The 23966-nt window shown below is 45.3% G+C and overlaps 1 protein-coding gene and 1 pseudogene across 1 annotated transcript in view; one reads left to right on the top strand and one right to left on the bottom strand.

The window, feature by feature from the left end:
* Positions 1–23966, bottom strand: part of LOC126516797 (ankyrin repeat domain-containing protein 17-like) — a 228066-nt gene that overhangs the window by 43422 nt on the left and 160678 nt on the right. The window contains exons 24-26 of the mRNA XM_055063998.2: positions 22353–22463; positions 9912–10086; positions 3374–5042 (exon numbers count right to left, since the gene is read on the bottom strand). Coding sequence (XP_054919973.2) covers positions 3374–5042; positions 9912–10086; positions 22353–22463 — 1955 coding nt within the window. The remainder of the gene's footprint in view (positions 1–3373; positions 5043–9911; positions 10087–22352; positions 22464–23966) is intronic.
* LOC140214244 (piggyBac transposable element-derived protein 4-like) lies at positions 12542–14899 on the top strand (annotated as a pseudogene).

Below are 23966 nucleotides of genomic sequence, written 5' to 3'. Positions count from 1 at the left end.
GGCTTACGTTTACAGTCCACAATGCAACACAGTCAAATCACAGTGCTCACAAAAAGACTGATACTGACTCTGACCACGGAGCTCTCGTCAAAATGGAGCTCGTAACACAAGCAGATGACGCTTGATGTGTGTCAGAAGTGCTTAACTGTAATGAGATATTGTTCTTCTGCATTCTCTTTCTGTTACTTTCTATTTATAGAAACAAATTAACTAACATTCCAACTATTACGAACATCATTTGTTCACCATAAAGGTGGAAAAAGTATCGATGATGCGCCCTGGGGAGCCAATCGGATAGCTCGCCCTACTGACGTCAATTGGGTGATTTACGCCATATGGGTAGGGGCGACTGAAAATTCCGTCGAGCAGTGTGCTGCGATCGGCAGCGATGTACATTTTTAACACCTTATAATAAATTACATGCTTTACGCGGAGCACTAAGATGCGTCAATTAATGATCAGAAGAACCTACTTGAACAAATCAGTATGTTTGTACAAAATCATTTCAGGGTCCCTTTAAGCTTCTTCGTCTGGAAATCTGGAGGCATGCCCTTTCTGTTTGGTCTCATGGAGCTGTACACATCTGTGCGGTTCTGGATAAGGAGGTCTACGAGCTCTGTCAAAGTATAGAAGTTGTCTAGTATCGTCAGGCAGTACACGGGGTACAGGAAGTACCCCGTGCCTAGAAAGGGCTCGAGGACCTTCATAACAACTTTGGTACCCATTCGTGAACAGGGTGCAAGATTTGTTGGTGTGCAAAGATTTGTGCCTTTTCCGGTATAGATTGTGGGGATGCGCGACTCTCGCGCGTCCCCTGATGTTTTTCCCGCATAGCGCATCCCCTGATATGCTGTTTTCCCGCACGGCTCGCGTGGCCTGGCGCCCGCGGCGGTCGGGTGGTACAAGCGCGGTGCGAGAGATGGCGCGACTGTCGCGGCGGGGTTGCTCGGGCGCCGAGAGACAAGACGCGTGGTCTTTGGTTCGAGGTCGTCGGCGGGCGCGGACGTCCGCATGGGCGCCGTCGGATGCTTCTGCGAGACTGTCTCGCGTGGCCGCCTTCGAACGTGCCACCATTCGCGCGACTGTACACGCGAACGACCAGGCGTTGGGATCCAGCATGGGGCGGACATATTCGCTCGCAATGCGGTCGCGGTAAGTCGGACTTCTAGATTTGTCGCGCGCCCATCGGCATGTTTTGGGGATAGCAACTCGGCTAGCAGGCATTGATCTATGAAAGGTGCAATAAATGCCCTTGTGACTGTTTGCACTACTGTGTTGTCGTTCCTTTGTCCCAAGAGTACGGAGGAGAACCCCGTATCTCCCACAAGATCAAGACATCCCACACATATTCCGATGATGCCTCACAAAGCATGTAAAATTTCAAGCCAAATCTTACTCCTTTATATTCAGTGGGATGTATTGCACCCATCGTAGCCTGCCATTATAGAGCATGAGACTTTTGTCTATCCATATGTCTCTCTCTCGTATGTATGCCGAGTCGTAGTTCAACAATCGTTCAAAAGATGGCCATATCTTGCACAGCTTTGGCTGTGAATGGCCACTAAGGTCAGTGGTGCTGGCATTATCCACAAAGTGCAGCATTCACATTATTAGTAAGAACCGGTTACAGGGCATCACACCTCCGAAAATAGGTGTGAACAACAACTTGTTCTTGGACCAGTACCACTGCTGTTCGGAGGTTTTGAACTTACTCCCTGCAATAGCAGGTTCTCTTTTTGGTCACTGGTACACATATTTTGAGGCGGGAGTGTTCACTGGGACGAGAGCATTTTAGCTTTTCAGCCACATTAAAATGGTTTCATCGACCACTAGTGTAATCAGTTCATCGTCGAGAAACTGCTATATGCACTCCAGACGGTCACCTGGCGATATTAAATTGAAAGTCTTGCCTAGAATGGCCAAAAATGGAAACTGAAGAGGCTTGCACCAGGATTGTCGACACCAAGCTGCACCCACTGACGAACACTCGCAATGTTCACTTCAGAGATGTTATCACCAGAAAAACTGCTCAATTGAGTGTCATCACTGTCTTCTTCACTTTCAAAACACAAGATAAACATCGGTATCCAAATCGTCTTCATTGGAAGAAGATAAAGATGAAGAGCTTCCTTTTTGGGTTGACGGGTGAACTATGCATGTGTCGTCACCACCGGACACCATGTTTTCACACGAAAACCACACTCCTGCCGCAGGAGAAACCGAAATCGTCAGGTGCGTCATCTGGTGGGCGACATGCGATTTAAGCCATAGACGAGTGCTTCTGATCCTGAACACTCGAGAGGAGAACGTATTCTGGTAGCAAAAGCTCTGCTTGTTTGAAACACTTAAGGGGTTAACACACCACGCTAACAACAAAAAGCGTCTCGGGCTGCAACGATCCGCGCGACGCTTCGCATTACGTAGATAATAATAGTCGAGTCTGCCAAAGTTTTTTAGTTACTTTGGATCATACGTTTTCCCCGTTAGTACATATTTTTATGAACGAGGTTCTACTGAACTATTTCTGCTCTTCAACCCTTGCTATTCAGTATGCGGAATCTAAATACCGAAGAGAACTGCTATAGCTGATGCTTTTGTGCTCCCAAGTTTGGATGCAATACAAAGTGAACCTACTTAGCACGGTGCACATGATCACTCAGGTGTGGAAAAACACACCTCATCATGTTATCAGCAATTGTTTCGGCGTTTTGTTAGGCTTGAGCCCAAGGATCTGGCAGTAACCGAAGAGGGTGCAGGCGGAGTCCAGCGACGATTACTGCCCGAGCTTTGACGCTGTTTTGCAAACTGATGTGACGCTTGCCGACTATACTGTTGCCACAGCTGGCTGGCTAACCGAAAAAGAAATTGTAAATGACCTTATGTGCTCCCAGCATGACCACAATTCCGATGAGAAAAGGCCATCTGAGGAGAAGCAGCCGCGACCTCATTGCACCTCAAGAGAGGCAACGGAGGCACTTTTAATTCTAGAAGATTTTTGTTTAGGCACTTCAGAGAGCCTGTTGACCATGCTGCTGACCACTTAGGACTCAGAAAAATTGTCATGACAGCTGGGATTTATGCGAAAAGGTAGAGGCCCATAACGCAGTACTTCAGCAAGTAAAGGTATGCTGCTCCAGCTTGATTTTAATGCTGTTCTTGTTGTTTATTTGTTAATACGGCATTCGGATAATTCTGACATGTCTTGTGGTCCCGTGAGATCTGAATTAACAAGATTTTACTGTATATGCAGCATAACTTCATACCAACAAAACCAAAAGAGACAGCCAACAACATGAATATGAAAAAAAAAAAACAAAAAATCTGCTCATGTGTTAGAAACAATTCAATGCAGAAACTGAGTGTCGTTACTTACCCGCAAGCCGCACCCCAAGCGGTGCGCGGTCGGCACCCTTGGGCATCTGTCCCACAGGGGCCACTAGACCAGAGTACTGCTGTTGGAGGTGTGACATCAATTGCAGTGGATATACCCCAGGGTGCGCTCCCAGCGCTCCTGCTGCTCCCTGATGGTGGTGTCCAAGGTGGCTGCCACTTTGCACTGGGTGCAGAAATTCCTGCGGTGGTGCAAAAGGCATTCGCATTCCAGGAAGACTTCCTGTGGCTGCTGGGTGTTGGTGGTGGTGGGGGGTGAGGTGGTGGTGGTGGTGACCTGCACCCACTTGCGGGAATGGTGCCGCAAGCATCACTGGTGGTGCTGATCTACTAGAGAAGTCCGGTGCATTGGGGTTCAGGGTACTCTGGATGGTTGGTTGCTGCTGCTGAGGCTGCTGCTGTTGCTGTTGCTGCTGCTGCTGCTGTTGCTGCTGCTGCTGTTGCTGCTGCTGCTGTTGCTGCTGCTGCTGCTGCTGTGACTGCTGCTGTGACTGCTGCTGCTGCGGCTGCTGCTGCTGTTGCTGCTGGGGTGGTGCCAGCTCGGGTGCTGATGACCCATAGTGGGGTGGACCAAACACCATGCGTGACGATGTTTGCTGTGGGGCAGCTTGCACTGCCTGTGGCACCCCTGTCGTTTGCGCAGAGGCACTTTCATAAAATTCTTGTGCCTGCGTTGGTGGTTGGGACTGTGCCTGCGGCTGGGAAGGAGGTGAAGGTGGTGCCCCTGCACCTATGGGGGGTGTGCATGGGGCACTCCGTGGCCCACTGCCAATAGGGCCAAAGTTGGGCGGTGACACGTGCAGGTTGCCTCGATAGCCAGGAGCCTTGGCTGCATCCACAAGAGGTTCAGGCGGTGCTGGTGCACTTCCTACACTGCCGCCACTGGAGCTAGGGACGCCACACACACCGGAAGCGGCCACGGAGGCAAAGTTAGGCTTGGAGGATTCCCGCTGGCCCCAGACACTCGGCTGTGTCTCCTTGCTGAACACGTTGTTGAAAGGCGAGAATGTCTGCGGAATGCTGATAGCTGGCGCAGTGTTGGTCGAGGAGGTACTAGCTGGCACTGAAGTGGCTGTAGAGGTACTGCTTGCTGCAGCAGCCGTTGACGACGCTGCCACGTGGCCAGTACTGCCTAATGTCGGTGAAGGGCTGCCACCACCCGAGCTTGGTGATGAACTAGGACGCGGATCAGCAGAAGCTGCACGGCTTGAGCTCTTGGCTGGTGAAATAACAGCTTGGGTGTACGATGCTGATGTAGCAGCTGTCCCATTCACAGCAGCTGAAGTGGATGACATAGACGGAATTGCAGTGACTACTGCGGATGCAGTTGTCACAGTTGTTACCACTGTCGCAACAGGCTTTGCTGAGGCAGAGCACGATGCTAGAGTGCCCCAGCCAGCTGAGCCCGAGGCAAATGGTGGTGCTGCAGACGATGTCACCGGTGCAGAGCTTCCACTGCTATTGCTGCTGCCTCCACCCGAGAGTGTAGGTATCCCAGGCCGAGGGGCAGGGCGTGTTTGACCAAACGGTGGCAGAGAGGGTGCAGGTGTTGATGCAGCTTTCACACCCACCACCTTGGCCGAGTTGCCCTGTCGACTGAGCTTGTTACTGCTGCTACCACCACTGCCAGAGACTAGCACTGAAGAAGAGCCCTGCAGCAAAGGAGAAAACAAAAGTTCCATAAGGCTTTACCAAAATGGGCTTCCAATTTTACTCTCAGCTTAAACTGGCAGATGTTTATCAGCATGTAATCTGGTGGCCTTCAGGACACGACATTCAGAACACGAAGTGAAGATAGCGTACTGTTGATGAAAATTTGTGTTTAGCAAATGTAGAAAAACATAGATGTACGAAGTAATTGTGAGCAGAAGCAGCTATTTAAAGGTACCAGAATTACACATGAGCAAATTATGAGAAGCCAACAAACAAAAACACCAAGGAAAACATAAATGAAATTACTTGTACAGTGGATGAAAAAACAACTTGCCGCAGGTGGGGGAACGATCCCACGTCTTCTGATTATGCATGCGATGCTCAAAATCAGGCCCCTCGGTTAACCCCCTTTTATCTCGTTCTTACATGAGCAAATTCATACTTGTTATTTGTAGGTGCGGCAAAACTGGAAAAAATTGGACTGCAAAACGTATTTGAGAAAAACATTACTTTCGAATATTGGATCGAATATTCTGAATTTCTAAAAAAAAATCGAAATTAGAAGTTCTACGAACTATGGCAACAAAAGGATTATTTACATTATTTTATACATGTAATGCTGTTAACTGGATTTCAGGTCAATTGAGAAGCTTATGAATGAGAAACAAAGGAAATTACAATCAAATCTGGTGCACAACAATAATGGCAATTATGGGGAAAAAAAGCATGTGACAGATGCACGCAGTGGAGTAAAAGACTCAATGAAGGAGCTGGAGCATTATGCATCATTATGAAGGAATACAAACATGACGAGGACAGGCCAAATAATAAACTGCTTTGTCTAATAGAGACAGCAAGGCTGCCTAAGGTGAGAAATGCTTCAATGGCTGGTAACTATTGTGCATAAATGACCTCCTCTATGTGTGTTTAGGAACTGCACCATCTGAGCAATAACAGGAGTTCTCCTGCACCAGAATCATTCAGAAGAGCCTCCTTTTGTATCAGACTTGCTCTCTGTAGACTAACTAACTGCTCCTGTCCTTACACTATGTGAACAAAATGAAAATTCCACAGCTTTGTATAGTGTTCAAAATTTTTTTCAAAAGATGAAGCGCCAACAGTGATGGCACACTAAGAAGGAACAAAGACAAGACAAGGCGCTTTTTTGTCCCAACTTGTGCGACTTGTGCCAACAGAATTCACCGCTCTGTTCAGTTGTGTTAGACCGTTGGTTTGGCCATGTGAAATGAATGTGCCGAATTCTACGTCCGGAGATATGGCAACAGGTCCGCCTGCTCTACGATTGGCTTCACCTAGTATGCTTTTCACTGGATCCAGTGAAGATTGAAAGTACTAAGCTGCAGTAGCGCCTTGTCCTGTCTTTGTTCCTTCTTAGTGTGCCGTCACTGTTGAAAGCTATGCACCAGCTAGCCCTACAACGTGTTTTACTGCAATTTGAATAGTGACTTCCTGAATTGAACACGTAACGAGTAGCAAATGCTACCAATGTATTGTGCTTACTTAAGTACTGTGAATATAAGGCAAAGTTTTTACACAACAAGCTTTAATCTAGCCCCAAGTCCTGGGCCTGAAAGATATGCCAATAAAGGTTCCATTCACTTAATTTTCCTACAAAAGTCTAGCCGAGAGCCATATGAAGTTGTAGTGCCTCATCAGCCCACCAAAATGTTGCTTTGATAGAAAACTGTTTTAAAATGCAGCTTCAGGATAAACCTATGCTTATAGATAAAGATATAGGATAGATAAACCTATCCAGCACTTTTTTGAGTATGACTGCAAGAACAGAGCAACTATTATGAATTGAAAATTTCCCTGCTGCAAGAGTTCCGCCTCGCAAATTGTACTGGAATGAACACGCAGTTTATGGCTCTGTTTGAAGTGCAATGATACAAAACAAGATTGGTTAAGGAAGTCAACGGCTTCATGCAGGCTTTCCATAAAAATTTTTGAAGGGGGTTACACATGCAAATAAATATCTTTTTGTTTTTTCAGTATGTCCATTCGCTATTTGCATGTTACATTCAAGACTTTCACCTTTCAAATACATTAGCAAAAGAGACGCAAGCTAGCGATGCAGCCTGCGCGACTGCCAAATATCACCAGAATAAATGAATGAACAGCCTGCCATTCTAGTTAGCCAACAGGAGCACTTCCTGTGTGTATGTAGCAGCAGTAATGAATTACCATGGAGGAAACCTCAATATCAGTTATTCCACTTTTTTTTTCTTTTTTGTTTTTACTTTTTATATTTCTTTATTTTAGTGTAAGCACAGCGCCAATCTCTCCTCTTTACAACACTACCAAGATGGCGGCTGCGCAATCCTTGATGTCAAGGCCCCTCCCAAAGCCCGACTTTCTAGCCAATTTTTGGCAGCAGCATACCGGGAAAGCGAGTTTGTCACCTTCAGATTTTTTTCTAATATTTTCCTGCATGATAAAGGAACATTATAATTGCCAACTGCCCCTCAAAGGGGTGGACGGTCAATCAGTGTGGTGGGCGGTAAACGGAAGCAGTTGGGCAACATTTTCCCCACCATACATCATGGGGAGAACTCTGGCTTCATGTAAATAGTGACAGTAATACAACCCCTAATACATAATTCTTGGGTCCTTCAATGTGCACCCAATGCACGGCACCATAAATGTTATTGCATTTCGCCCCCATCAAAATGTGACTTCTGTGGCAGGGATTTGATCCTGCACCCTCCGGCCAAAGCCACCACTACACCACGCAGGCCCTAATACACCTCCCAGTTATGACAGACTTTCAAGGTATGAGTACGATATTTACCGTATTTTTGCAATTCTAAGCACCCCGCACCTATCTTCACAAAAGAAATCTGGAAAAAGTTTGCATGCAAGGAAGTACACGTAGCCAAGGCCACCAAGCGCACTTGCTCACTCTGTCGTCGAGCTGGGCCAGTTGGAGTCCCGAGGTGACGGAAGACGACCTGCTGTGGGATACTGAGAACGGCTGCTCAAGTGGTATGATGGACTTGAGTGGCAGTGAAAGTGACTAAGTATCAGACACAAGCGGTGGATTCACTGTCTGCACCTAGGTATTTTTCCTTTGAATGTGTGCCAAACAAAATGCTAATTCTCGCATCAGTCTCGTTAAGATATCGCTGAAAAAAAAAAAAAAAAAAAAAAAAAAAAAAAAAAAAAAAAAACCAGTGGGGGGAGAGGGAGGGGGTAATTTCGGATTTTTCGAATCTAAGTGAGAATGAATCGCGATCGTGAAAAAAACCGGGTGCTTAAAATAAAGCAAATACGATATTAGGGGTGTGCAAATACCACATAGTAGATGTTGAATATACAATCAAATTTAAAAAAAAAGTTTAATATCAAATAGAATATTGAATACCAGAAAATCTAGCACAAACGTTTATGCTTCCAAACTAACACAGTACTGCACATGCTCAGGAGGCTAATGACGTTCCTTAACAAGAACCTTGCTAGATATCAGTAACTTAGATATCTAGATGTGTAGTATGCTCTAGCCTTATTAAAGGCAACACAAAATTAGCAGGCCAGCACTGATAAGCCGGTTCGTAAGGAAAGGTCTGGAAAATATTTTTAATTGATGGAATGTTGATTGCTTGCTGGCCACTTACAAAGTAGAGATTATTATTTTCTCAAGCCACCTACGGCTTCATTTGAAACTTTGTGCAGACAGTTCTTGTTGAATGTGAAAAATAGGCATACATTTCATTTGCTTTACATTACCCTTGTGATAGCCGGGGATTTTGTACTGGTCTATCTCCTCTGACCGCGCTTTCAAAAGAAAGCGAGCCATGAGCCAAACTCTTCATTGAACTGCATTTCTGCTTTAATTGAACAAATGACACTTCACACACCGTGCCCCGATCGCCATTCCGCTAGAAGTGCAATGTGGCATGTGATGGTTCTGTTAAATCCAAGCTGTTATGTAAAAATCCTTCCAAGTAGAGGGTTGGGATTGGATTTGTCTTTGGTTGCCCGTGGAAACTACCAGTCTAGAAGATGACAAGCCTTGTGGCGCAGACATGCCCAGAGTGGCTCAGTAAAAAGAGCGAGTGTTATTCACATTTTAAAGCGAAGATTTCTTTGCCGCTTCCTTCGACTTTCCCACTGCTGCTACTATGGCTGCTGCTGTCTGGCACGCCGCATGGAGGAAAGTGGGGGGTGGGGGGGTTGAAAGCGTGCGTATACATGACAGGAGCAAGTCAGAGAGGAAAGGAAACTCTTGACCGCACCACGTCCAAAATGCACAATGCCCTTTGGAGCTCCCTGGGCATCACCACATAGCATTGAAGGAATTAAGCTTTTGCCATCATCATCACCACTCTTATCCTCAATCAAAGCAACCAGCACACAAGGCTTCGCTTCTGTGCTGGTTCCTACAGTACGTCGGATCTGCACCATTTTTATCGTGGAATACGTATTGGACCAAGAGGCCTTTCACATTCTTGAAACAAAATACCTGCTCTTGCCGATAACACATGGCTGCAGCTTGCCCAAGCCATTCTTATTTGCAGCGAGCAAAACTGGGACATGGACCTTGCTCATTTTTTCTTCATGGCGTGTACTGCTCTTCAGATTCAATGCTTTGTTTCAAGTCCTTTAGCACCCCAAATGTCTCGGCTGTCCATCATGAGTGCCCCATGCTGTTTGTACCAGATTGCTGCTAGGACATCACCACTGTCGCTCTAGACAGTAACTTGAAATAGCTTTGTAGGGAGAGCCCTGGCTATCCATACAATGCCATTACAGTGGGGACGGCATTAGAGCAATGCATCAAGTTGCTTCAAAATGAAGAGAATAGTCGTGACAAATGCACAGCGAGACAAGCTAGTCGCATGACTCACCATGTGGTTTGACGAGGAGGAGGAGGTTCGATGGTCCGAGGAAGATGTCGATGCCTTTGCGGAGGTTGGAGCCGCAACGCCATGCTGGGCCATTATGTCCGAGAGGTCACGGTCAGGCTCCTGGACCAGGCCCTGGATCAGAAGCTGCGCCTGCTTGGTCGCCTCTGCTGATCCTCTGCACATGTGCATTGCGCAAGTCAGGTTAAGCTGCCGCACCCCATGCTGCCTTATTTGTAGGTCAAATCATGCATGCTACAAAAACATTTTCTCACAACTCCGTGACGGGTGTAGTTTCTTTTGTTTGACGTTACTACCCTATTGTGTAAATAGCCCTAAAGACAAAGCTTTGAAGCTATAGAAACTTTACCACCGGTTTCTTGGGTATTTCGTAGGCATAAGAAACTTGAACTTGACAATAAAATCAGTCTCCGACTATGCCATGCAGGGTGAGCGAATATGGTGTTTTGCTGCTGGGCATGAGCATGTTAGATCAATGCCCAATTGCACTAAAAGTGCGAGTTTTAGGCATTTAAATCCTCATTTTAGCTAAGATAAGGGCTGAAATAGGCACTTGTATTAGGGTCCTTTGTTTTCAGGCAGAACCCAATAATTCTAAGTTTTTGCACCCCTGATCAAGTTCTATGAAAATCGGTTTAACACTTTCCTGCCCATGGCAAAAGAATTAGTTTTCAGGTAGTCTAGTAAATATTTATTTTCCTCTCACAGAGCATGCTTGATATGATACTAAGTGTATAGTATCAAACTGTAGAGAAAGAAATTCCCTTTCTGATGATATTAGTTCCAAAACATCATTTTTATGCATATGAAGGAAAAAAATATCGGCGCAACAATTGTGTAAAAGTTATATAAAAAGAACAATGTTGCTTCGCACAGAGAAAACAAATTTTAAATGTAAGGACTCTGTGCAATGCTTTAGCAAATATCAGCTTTCTATGTAACGTAATTCTTGAGATATATAAAAAAATGTTAGCCATACCAGGGTCTTTCAATACGTTTCTTCTGGCCAGGAAACTTTCTCCAAAGTTTCATACAGGGACAGAAGGTGTCATGCGAGGCACTGGCTAAATAGAAAGGCATCAATCTGCGGCACTGGAATGGCCGGGGCTGTGCGATTGTGCAATTTTTCACAAGCATGTCCCCCACGTTTATTTCAGCATGTTTGTAGACTGAAAATGCAACAGGAACATTTATAATCAATAAAATTTATATAATTTACAAAATAATTTAGAGTAGGATGTACTTATGCGCAAATTATACACCACAACCTTATTGATGAACCTGGCCCCAAAAGTCCCACTGCTTGCATAAGAAGTTTCGATCAGCCCTCTTGACAGATAGTTATTTGCCATGTTCTTCCTCCTCAGTGATGGAAGCAGCACTTTGTCTTTTGGAGTAGCTTTCGGAGCAGGTAAAATCACAGTTTGGAGCAGAAATATATGCTTTTGGAGCAGAAAAATTTGCTGTTTAAAGCAAGAAAAGAATGCTTTCGAGCAGTAACTTACTGTTCTAATGTGAAGAGGAAGCTCTGCATAAGTTAGATCTTTCTGAAACATTGCATTCAATATGTATCATACTAAGATGCAAGTATTTTTTCTTCAACTTGCTGTTCCATTTTATTGTTGCATATAAGATGATGAAGATAAGTGCAAACTTAGTCTTAATACACAGTTAATTTGGCATTTCAATAAAGAATTTAATAAGTAATTTATTTTAATCTGAAGAAACTGAGCCACCTGGGGCCGTATTCTCAAACGATCCACTTCGGCGATAGTTCTGTCAGGTGCGCGCTGATGGCTGGTTGAGCAAATTCAGATGACGTAGCTCATCCAATTTTGCTAAAACGGCCAATCAGTGTGCATAGATGGCGAAGGCATAGCCAAGGCGATAGTATCGCCGGAATGGATCATCTCAGAATACGGCCCCGTGTAGATAGCCTATCACATGTTCACATACGCCTGCAGCACAGCTACATAAACTGCAGTGTGTATGTCACGAATAGGCCTACACGTGCGAATGAATTTTCGCGCACAAAATAAAACGTACAGTTGGTACAGACATGGAGCGAACTGACGGCCGCAGCCAACAGCTAAGGTTGCGCGGGCCACGACCGGCACCGTCGTATAGGGCCGGGTCCCATACCACCCAGCCCAGGTGATCGCTTCTATCGCCGTTCACAGTGACAGAAATCTGCCACAGCTTGTTTTTCACATTTGATCACGTGTGCGAGTGTTTCATAAAGCAGCACCTATGTACTAAACCACTGGCGTGATCGTCAGCAATGATCCGACAGCATTTCGTCTCTGGTGGCTTGCAAGTACTTCATTTCGTTTGCTATTTGCGCTTACAAAACCGAGAACACCAGTTCATTTAAATCCACGTTAATGAGATCGCAGGCGCTGTTGGACGTCATTATTGCGGCGGTCAGCGGCCTACCGTCTTGTACGGCCATATTTCAATGGGGGTGAAATACAAGAATGTGCACTGGGTGCACATTAAAGGAGCCAAATAGTCAAAATATGGAGCTCCACACTACCGCGTGCCTCATGGTACGCGGTACCTGCGACCCTGTGCTTATCAGCAGAACGGCGTAGCTACTGGGCTACTATGGTGGATATGCAACATTGTAGTAGTAAACCAGATGAAGCTGACGACTAGAAGGAAATAAACCTTAGTTCACTCACCTTCTTGAGCTTGTAACTGCGTGGTAGCAAAAAAATTTTAAAACCTTTCTGGGTAGAAATTATTTGAACTGGCTATGCATCCCCTTGCAGCACAGTCTGCTTACCTAACTCTTTCGCTACCGCGCCTATTCAAATCAATCAATTTGATCGACGCATTTCAAGTTCAAATTCTCACGTGGCTTGCGAGCGCCTAGGGCCATCTAGGTTAGAAAGTGGGAAACACAACGTGATCGCTATGTTTTGTTGGTTTTTTGCTTTCCGGTGCGTCTCCCCGCGCCGCAAAAAGTTTCGAATTGTCAGGCGAGCGCGTCGATCATGGCGTCGTCATCGCGCAGACGCTCCTAAAAGACATGTTTCTCACCAATGTAGCGTTTCTGTAGCTAATTTTGTGGATGAAATCAGTAGTAGTGAGCCTGAAGAAGATATGGACACATCAGAGTTCAGCACCGAGGACGAGGATGCATCAAATCAAGCCGGAACACCCAGCGGGTGAGTGTCTGCTCTATGTGCGGCGCACATTTTGATTACTAATAAATAGTTATGGGCGGTGGAGCATGTACTCAAAGCTACATTATGTATTTTCAGAGCCTCAATGTCATACAGAAACGATTCCTTGCCAGCAGCTGTAAAGTGCGTACAGTTTTTTGCGAGAAGAAACCCGGGGTTCGAAGTTGGCGACGGGCTCCGGAGTAATGCACAGCACTTCATACGGGCCGTCAATGTCTTCCAACTATTTTTCACTGCAGAGCTAACCAACATTATCTGTGAAAACATGAACAAATATGTGTGGACGCATATTTTAGAGCCGCAGACCTACGCAGAAAAGGACGACTCATGGAAAAATTTCAGTCCCGGTGAAGTAATGCAATGCATCGGAATCCTGACCTACATAGGAATTGTGGAATAGCCTCGCCTCCATCTATACTGGAATAAGTTGGAGTTATTTTCGGGCCTCATTCCTCTAAAGATTATGCCCTCAGGAGCAGATTTTTTTTCTTTCCTTGCTTTTCTCAGTGTCATGCACCCAGAGAAGACTGACCCTGTCCACAATGGCAAGCTGCACAGGATCGCACATCTACTGCAGCATATGAATGACGTGTCAGGGCAGCTTTTTCAGCCATACTGAAATTTGTTCGTGGACGAACGAATGGTTAAATCAAAAGGAGGATCGGGAATTCGGCAGTATATGCGCAAGAAGGGGGTCAATGGGGGTATAAGCTATGGGTCCTCGCTGACTCAAGGACAGGCTACACTGTTCAATTCAGTGCTTACACCGGGAAGTGAGAAACACCTAGCTCAAAGGGACTGGCTTATGATGTAACCCGCCTGTGTGATGCATATTTGGATCAAGGCTACATCATCTACCTTGACAACTTCTACACGTCCATCTCCCTCTTTGAACGTCTTCTTGAAAAGAAAACTCTCTCTTGCGGAGCAACATGCAAAGATTGTTGTGGATTTCCCTCCCAGTTGAAAGACTCCACTTGGGAAAAAATAACAACACGAGGGGACACTCGCTGGCTGCGGTGCTGTGATGTGCTGTGCTTGCAGTGGAAAGACAGCTGTGCTGTAAACATGATACGCACAGCACACACTGCCAACAATCGGGTCACTGCAATGCAAAAAGTGAAGCGAGGAGACCAATGGACAAAGCTCCCCATCAGGAAGCCTCTTTTGATAGAAGACTACAATAAGGGCATGCTTGGTGTTGACAAGTCTGATCAACTTATTGCTTTTTATAATGTCTTGATGAAGTGTGTAAGGTGGTGGAAGACACTGTTCTTCCACTGCATTGACATTGCTGTCGTCAACAGCTTCATCATTTTCCAAGAACACAGGGAACATCACCCCGAGATAGAGGAGCTCTCTAGAATGGCTGGCTTTGATCAGCTTGCATCTCGAATTGAGCTGGTAAACCAGATTTTTGGGATGGACGATAGACATAGTCACCCTCCACCTCCTCCAAAGAAGTCCGAGCACAAGCGCAAGGCGCAAAAGAAGCGCCGTAACTGCAAGCTCTGCTATGTGAACCATGCGGTGTTTATCTGTGTTTCATCCCAATGAGGGACTGCTTTGGGGAATGGCACGCCACTCAACCACACTAATTTTTCTTTTTTGCGGAAAGAACAGTTTTCTGCAAAACTTCCTGAAACTTGTGTTATCTCTTTAGGACATAATAGGCTACAAAATGTATATCCTGAAATTCTTTAATTACTGATATCTTTAAGGTTGTGCACCTTTTTCAAGCAGAACGATAACCTCCCCCCCAATGTAGAAATTCTTACACTAAAACATTTTTTCATTAATTTGTGTAATAAATATATATGCAACATTTATGTTATTGAATAGGAAATTCTCTTAGCTACATTTTGATACCAAACAATGTAAATAAGGCATTAGTGCATAGCCGCCAAATAATACTCCCTTCCACCAAGTAAAAACTGCCCTTTTTCCCGTGGTAGCGAAGAGTTGAAGGGCCCCTTACCACGATCTTGTCTGCTTAGTATTACATCCCTACACACCACGGAAGGCGCTAATATTTCAAACCAAGCGCAGTTTGCCCTCCTCCTAACGGGCGCCGCACTCCCAGCCAGAGAGTCGACATCAATTGTATAAGTGCACCCACGTTACAGTGAACTAGAAGGGGCAGTGCAGCGTGCGGAGACAGCGAGGCACAGGCGCATCTCACGCCGCTGGTAGCGAAAGAAGCGGCAGCGCTGGAATCACTCATACGTGTTGCTCCGTAGGTTTCCTACCACTCACTGTGGTAAAGGCGTCGTGTGGGCAGGTTTGTATTCTTTAAGCATAAACCCAATACAAGCAATTTTGCGCGCGACGGTGACAAGCGATGCGATGGTTGTCGTGTTTGCTTGTCGCCTAGAAGTCGTACCCCATGCAAATGACGATTTTGAGCAACGTCTCCCCGGTTATGGTGGCTAGAAGTTGTTAGGCGACGCCAACGGGCGGCATGTGCTGCTCCTCTGATTCAGGTCTTGCGTAGGTGGCGCTGCTCTTCGTTGTGCGATGCACCCAACGCGCTGGGTCGGGCTGGCAGCGGGCACCATTGAGCAATTGAAGTCCTATTTCCTAAACACAATAGGCAATAAATGTCATTTTGGCAACCTGAAATGGTTGCTGAGGTGCATGGCTGTTTCTGCTGTGCTCCTTCTTTGTTGGAGCTTGTAGTCAAGAGTGCGGACATCGTATGAGAATCACGAGTTTCCTCCCTATCAAGTGCGGTGCGATAATCAATTGCTCTCAAGAGCTGAAACTGCATGTTGAACTTTATTCGCTATAGGCCTGCAGACATGATAGCTTCGGATTGTTTTTTGAACATGCGAATAAACATAATTTTGCTACTAAGAAACTCGTGAGACATAGCATCAACTGGAGAAAAAATATTCACATGCATGTAAAAAAAAAGGTCCATGTGGAATAACTGAGACATTCCTAACAGGGTATCCAATACTGACATCCAGCAGATGTCCTATTTGTATCCGAAATGGTGCATGCACTTTGGGTCACGATTCTGACGTCCTATGGATGAAGTGTTTCACAGGGTCGTTAAACTGCTTGCCAAAGCACGGTCTCCATAAACACAACAATTAGCTGCTTACCCATTTCAGCAAAGCTACCGCTTGGCTTCTGGTAACATTGTTGTGCTAGTGCTCTCCTCCTGCTCATTCCTGTTTACTGTGCGGGTGCAACATGATTTCTACAGATGAATTTCGGATACTTTATACAAACTTGATCCTGGTTGCTGAACATATACCAGGGATCATTTTATATCATGCTCAAAAAGTTAATCCGGACAGGACTCGATTGCGATTGAAAGTGCCGATGTTCTTGACAATGTGCCTAGGTTTCAGCAGCGAGAACAAACGCACTATAGTAATTTCAGAAAATGCTTTAGCATCTGTGGCAAAAAATATGCCTTTCATTGTCTGATCGTAAGCAGAGAAAACAGACCAAACAAACAAAGCGCTTGAGGAAAGAATCTGAAAAAAACCTCCTGCGCGCGTCAAGCATATAGGTAGTCCGTCGCAGTGTGCGTGCTTTTCGTCGGCCACTTTTTCAAGATTGGTCGATCGCAGCGCCACTGCTACTGGCAACGCTGCCGCAATCATGCGGAGAGTACCGCCCGCTGCCCCCCACTGCCCCTTCTAGTACACTGTACCTACATACATGGCAGTGCCGTGACATCACTCAGTGATATGCCATTTAGAAAATTGCATTGAAGGCAACATCAGTTATTTAATCTGTTGCTTCACTAGAGGAATCAAAGTTTAGAGAAATAATAAGATATACAAACCGAATGTCTGCATGTTTTTGTTCTACTTCATACCATAGCAAGAGAGATACACCTCTGTTTTGTCTCCTTGTTCCCACCTCTTGCAGTCGTGCATGCATAGAACGAAACTATGATATTTCCTACTGTGTTCCAGTGCCGCGATCATGCTCTTTCATCCTCTCATGCCTTCCTGAGTGCGTGTGATTGTGGCAGTGACTTATACCCCTAATCGACGGTTCTTGTGCAGAGCGCACAAAATTGTCCGCTTCACGAAAGAAGACAAACCCAACAGCTTGCACACGAGACCGTCTCCGGAAGTGTGCCACTCAACAAAAATACCCGAGAGAGAAAGTTGCAGTTTTGCCAGACAGGCAAAGCATTGTGATAGCAAATTAGCAGACAGCTATATGAAGTAAGGATAGTAGTTTTATCGGCCATATAAACTTGGAAGCATTCGCTTACTAATTGAATTAACAAGCATTGCGTCAACACACACAAGCAAACAAACTTCTTACGCAATGTGCGTGCACACTCGCGGTCAAAATGCTAGTGTGAGCAAGTGCAGCAGCAGCAGTGAGCGAAGTGACCTTCATGCGGTCTATCGCTTCAATGCAAGAGCAGCGAGACGACAGCGTGCACAAAGGTTATGAGCCGTTTACAGATCCACTTCAAGATAGGGCGCGAGTGACTGCAGTGTGCACTTGTCAGCGGAGTCGAAGCCGCCTCCCACCCTCCTGCGCTGCCTTCCCGCTTTCCTCCATACATGGTGTGAAAAATTGAGCCGCGATCGTCAGATCCCCTTGCGCCCAGTCGCAAAGTGTGCAGTTGCTGCCGGAGCACAATGCTGTCTACTCCGATGCCCTTCTACCTGCCCAAGTGGCGCAGTGCGCAGACTGCGGATGCTGTATGAAACGAAAAGTATGGATGGACTGTGGCCGTAGCGACTAGCCCTAGCACGAGGTTGACCCCCGGGCGTCTTTAGGGGAAGCTCAACTCCCTGTGCAGTCACCAGCAAGTGATCTCAACCGAAGAATGTTTACACCCTGCACACAAGTACTGTGACCTTTAGAACCGGGGTATCTATCTCTAGCAGTGCACGGCAGCAACAAAACAGTTACGAGAAGAAAACTCAATAACTCGCATGCAGATGCATCAGAATTGGCGGAAATGCAGTATTTCCATGAAGCAGTAGCTTGCAATGTCAATGCCATTTTGGGAACGAGCGCTCACCACTTCGACTATGCCCAGACTCCAGAAGTGCTTTAACCTTCTGAGGGTCGAATTTTTTTCTAAGAACCTTGCCTCTCCTTGCGGTCAATTTTTTTTTATTGCAGTTTCCAGTAGCAGGAAATGATTTTACACTCCTAAATACAGCAAAAAATTATTCCAAGCAATATTTTGTATTAGAAACATTTTAATTGTAATAATAGTATACATACATATATGGTACACAGTAGGACGTCCAGCAAAAATGTCTAGCACTATTTATGGCTATCAATTTGTCAGAAAAGAGCCTTTCATGCAGACACAGTATACAGACAAAAAAAATGTACCCAGGAAAATGGAGGGGAAAAAAGGACATCTGGTATCTTTTCAGAGTATGAGATGTCTTCATGCAGGGCTCAACATAGAGCGCCTTGTTGCAAGCAACACACATGAATTATGCATGCTTCTTTTTTTTTTTTGTCTGAAGCGTTGGCTTTTGTTCGCACAGATGGCACCTGCGCTGGCTGCGGTGGCTGGCTGCCTGGGGCGCATGTTTGTGAAAGCTTCAAAAAATGTCCAGCAGTCACTTACAGAATGTTTTCTCCGTAGAGTTGTCCGCAAGCAGTCCTCTCGGTGTGTGGTGCTGCTCAATCTGCTGCCTTGCGACACGACACGCCTTCAGAATTGTGCAAGTTTCATTGTTGACGCAGTACTCTCGTGGTACAAGACAAAAGTGTTCAGGAGGGCCATGTTGAGAAGGTCGAAGAAAATCTTGTTCCACTTGAGAGTATGTCTAATGCTATCACTAAAGCTGAGCTACATGTCAACCTTATCAATGAGACCCATTTTCTTGTTATATTCCATCACACTTGCAGGCTTCTTCCGATCTTCCCCTGTCCTTGTTGATCTTGTCAGTCTGCCACAGCTCAGGTTCATGCAACGGAGTCTTGTCACACCACTTGCGTGCCATCAATGTGTTGGTGTGAAAACTTTCAAGGTAACATTTATTTCTGTTCTGATGCATGGTTCTGCAAGCATTGGTCTTTCTGCTTTGCGAAAAATTTAATAACGCTGCTCTGGTGTACCAATTGCCTCCAAATACAAATAGACAATGACCTTTGTCTAGGAAATCAGCTAGAATGTCAGCAATAATGAAGCCTGATAAACCTAATTCTTTGTTGATGGTCACGTCTGTAGAGGCCCCATGCAGGTTAAGAATCTCAACACTTATTCGGTCTTCTCGTCACACATCACAAAAATGCATCATTGGCTCCTCCAAGGCATCAATGACTCAACGTAAATATCTTGGTAGGAAAGAAAAAGACTGGACAACTTGTTCTTAATGTCTTTTATAATCATCCAATTGCTCTCAGGCGATCTGCGGTGTCTGTTACGGAGCTGTAGTGCAGGACTCGCAGCAACAAAAACGGTTGCCTGAGAAAATCTCCCAGAAGAACGGAGTGTCCAGCGTGGACTAAACCGACAAATAATCTCTCAATGTAATCTTCTGGACTAGGCCCATCAGTGCTACTCCTAAAAAACAGTAAAGTTCAGCAAAATCAAACGTCCTTCCAGGCTTTGAGGTGCGATCTACAGGGGAGGCGAGGTATGGATGACTTCTCACATGCGTACTTGTTTGTTTCGCTCATTACAAGTCAACCTATGTCTCCATCAAAGAAGAGCTTGAAGCACTCCACTTCGTTAGCGTTTGGTGGTAGCACATAGTCAGCAACATGGCCACTTTCGGAGGAGTCAACAGAGAACAGAACTGGCGAAGAGACCCCTTTGCTCCATCTAGCATCGTTGTGCCATGCCTGCTTGTTCTGGCCATATCGCACTCGAGTCTGACCTGCTCGGTGGAAATTACTCATCCAATGATGAGCTGTCATCCGCTGATTCTGGCTCAATACTTGGTTTGTACTCAGAGCCAAAAGAAGATATGCTTGAGGGCTTACTGGAAGAAGAGGCAATGCGTGCAGCCATACAAAAATCATGACTGCACACATCCCATTGTATAGGAATACGCAAACCCCTACCAAAAGCAAAAGCTTATTACTTAAAAAAAAAAAAAAAAAAATTATCTCTGAATTAAAGTTATGCAAGGCCATATCTAAGCTAATGGAAACACGATTGCGGCGACCGTAAAAGATGATGGCATCTCCTTTATGCATGCGTTGGAGGTAGCAAACAAGTCGTGCGCAATCGTGTGAGTGAACACTCAGAGGTTAACAAATCGAGTTGTGTGACCCGGTGAGCAGAAACACAATTTCAAATGAGTTTGTGCGACTACATAGAAATGGCAGCACCTCACAAACACAAGCAGGGGTGTTAAATGCACCTGAACTATCAAACATAACATATCAAACATAAGCCGTATAAGTATGTCAAAAACTCTTAAAGAGTTAAAAATCACCGTGTGGTAGAAAATTGGAGCAGAAAAGTGAAACTAAAGAAATAGTTTCTAATTGATGCATTAGATGATGCTAGCTGTACCAAAGCGCTTGAAGAGCAGCAAAATACAATATTTCAGGCATCGATAGCATGTTATAGATGGATATAGGCGTGGGCAGGAAAGTGTTAAGTAGACCTTATTCCTCTCTTAAAGGGGCCCTGAACTGCTTTTTATCGAAGTGAAGAAAGTCATTTGAAGTGAAAATATGCTATTTTAGGCTATTTCAGAAATACTTTGCTGCAAAAAGTACTTCAATACATTCAGCAGAAGCGGAGTTATTGGCAATCAAGTACGGCCTCTACTGTGCTCCTGTTCCTTCTTCAATGCCTTGCACGGCGAAGGCTACGGTGCATAGGGGCGTGACTAAATGTCACTGTGGCACACAGTTCAAATTTAATTTTGAATGTTAACGTAGACGCCACGACTGCCGCCTTTGGTGCCTACAACACTCTAAGCATAAGACAAATGGGGTTGTCCTCAACGAGCCACAGTGTGCTTAGCCAGTGGACTCATGGCGGCACCCCGCAGTATCTACACCATGTAACTGACAGCAGCTTGATGTCAGCTATCAGCCAATAGCAGCCGTCTAAGGGAATGACGAAATAGTGCATCTGATAATGAACTAGTGTTAAAAAGAGTGTTTAAGAGGAAGGTGACTTCGCTATTTGCTTGCAAGCTCCATGCACTGCGTATGACAGGAAAACTTGGTTTAGATGTTCACAGCAAGCAGCGTATGCTACCCACGGACTTTTATTTCACCAAGCCCGCGGTGTGGTTCAGGGCCCCTTTAAGTCTGGCCCTTTGTGAAGGGTAAGGAAATATGTAGGTGTTAAAGACCAATGAACGCTACCGCTTCATCTACACGCGATGGTTCTTGTGGAAAAAGGGACTATTACATCAGTACAAAAAGTATGGAACTGAAGCACCTAGTACAATGAAGTTTTCGATTTCTCCTCTGCTAATGCGTTTTGTGAGGGGAGGCACGCCAGATGTCAGCGTTCATGCCTGGGAGGTTGGGGGAAGCGAGAGCAAATTGTTTGCTCATTCAAAAATGCCAAGAAAGGTGGCCAGAAGTGAAAATTTCTAGAATCTCACTGTATCCACAATGGCTTGTGGGCACAATGACCTATCCTGCCGGCAATCTAGCATTCACTGCTGCTGTACCCTGCACGGGAAGTGAAATGTCCTGTGTAAATTGCACTAAGTCACTTTTGTACATATACCATACATAGTGGAATCCTGTTAATTTGAACATACCGCGCCATTGACCATGGTCTCATGAACGTGAACTCATGCCGTGGCACCTCCGATCAAGCAGTGCAGCTGGGCACCGGCTACTCCTCCTATCTCCCGTTGCAAGTATCGTACTTTGGTGCACCAAAATTCACAAATTTAACAGTAAAGTAATGCAGTGCTGCATGTATGTCCTCCATTCAATGAGCTTTCTTTAATTGGAATAAATTTCAGGCCCCTTGGAGTTTGTATTCAAGAGATTCAACTGTAGTTCCTGTTTACTTCTCTTCTAATTTCATTTCCCCTATTCCTTTCTCTTTTTTGTTGCACCCCCTTTCTGGTTATTGTTCAGGTGTCAGCAGTGGCTGGTGCGGCCAGCAGAATTCTCTTCCTATCTTCCGAAAGCTAGAAATAATAGTAACTTTTTCCACAAACAGGCGTGAGCTGACAGCGATGCCAGCGGGTATGTGCATGCGCGAGAAAAACCAAGGCTCTACTAATGCAACGCGAAAAGAAAAGAAACAGAAAGCCTCACAGAGACGGCGGCACACACACACCCCGCAACATGCTTTTCGTTCAAAGGTCGTGTCTCGTTTCTGTGCAACCGTTCTGCGTTGGAGACTAACGAGGCAATCTCACTGGACCTTGAGCTTCTGTCACTGGCTCGTCTACATGGAAGAAAAAAAAATTAGAAGAGAGCATGACGTCTGGCAACGTTGAGAGGACGTTTTTACTACTAAGGTACGCGCAAAGGCCCGAAAAGTCTAGGATGGACACCAAGATGTTGAAACTGCAAAATGATAAGGCACGTCAACAAGGGCTCACAAGACAAGGAAAGGCAAAACACTTCTTGCAAATAATGGCCATGTGCGCTATTTGTGCTTTTTTTGCTAACTACTTACAGCAGAACCCCGTTGATATGGTTTTCAAGAAACTGCAAAAAGAAAATGTACAGACGGGAGAACATAACAGTGAGGAAGGCTCCAAATTGCCACAGTAATGCCGGGAACAGCTCTAAACGGCTGCCGGTACACTTATTAGGCGTCTCGGGTCTCATACTGTGATGAGAGACAGTGCATGCATGTGTGTATAATTAAAGGGCGCATACTACGTTTTGCGACAGTTTTACTGTTTCACCGCATCACACGGCTGTATCGCGGCGAAGCTGACATTAGGAAACTGGCAAAAAGCGCAACTGCGCAGGGAAATGCTTATCAGGACTGACGATCGCATACTTTCTGCATTTCGTGTAGGGGCCACGGGTGGGGCTGGACAGGTTTAACTGCAAATATGCATTTATCTTTTTGAAGCAACATGCGAGTGTGAATTTACCTTTGGAAAGCTAAATATGTGTCCACCGCACCATAAGATGCGGGAACATTATAGAATGCTGACATATCAAATGGAAACGTAATACATAGGAATCAATAGGCTTTACATTTGGACTGCAAAAATGCAATGTAGCGGTCTTGAAAATACAATAGTAAGGAATGTATCAGTGGGGTTTTACTGCACTAGTTCACTGCACTTCAATAGAGCCAGAGTAACTCAAGACGACTACAGGCAATGTGACATGGGCCTCGCTTGTCTAAGGTGTACCACTCTATTTTTAAAGTTTGGTTCAAGCTACATGAAACCTTCTGTATATACCAAATATGGTCTCTACTTTAACTAAAATAGTCTGTAAATATAGCACAGTCAGCTTTACATGCAACAATGAGGCACTCAGGATAAAAATGACCAAACTAGTTTCATTATTTTTAATAGAATGGATTTCCCTGTGCATAAAACGCAACTATGCCAGTTCTACCATTAATACTTGGAACATGCGTTGCACGTTTAGGGTGCGCTAAGCAAGGAAGAACGAGATGTTTGAGGAACCAGGGCATGTTAACGTGACTGGAGCCCTATGACATGCGGGACTAGACCAAAGTTGAGATGTCCATAGGTTTCTTTTAATGTGCACAATATTTCCAGTATCACCGTGCCATGGAATACGTGAAACACAATTACGAAATTACAACTACACAATTTGTTGTTCTGATTGTACAGGGTAGCAAGGTAGCAAGAAAGGTCTGCACTTGTAAGCAAATTATATGTATGAAATTAACACTTTCGTGACCGTGCCTATCCCCATCGAAAGCATGTTATCGATGGTTACAAGTTCAAAT

This window comes from Dermacentor andersoni, chromosome 1, assembly GCF_023375885.2.
Source record: "Dermacentor andersoni chromosome 1, qqDerAnde1_hic_scaffold, whole genome shotgun sequence".
Taxonomy (NCBI): Eukaryota; Metazoa; Arthropoda; class Arachnida; order Ixodida; family Ixodidae; genus Dermacentor; species Dermacentor andersoni.
The sequence above is the reverse complement of the archived record's forward strand: the minus strand, read 5'-3'. Positions and strand labels throughout refer to the sequence as shown.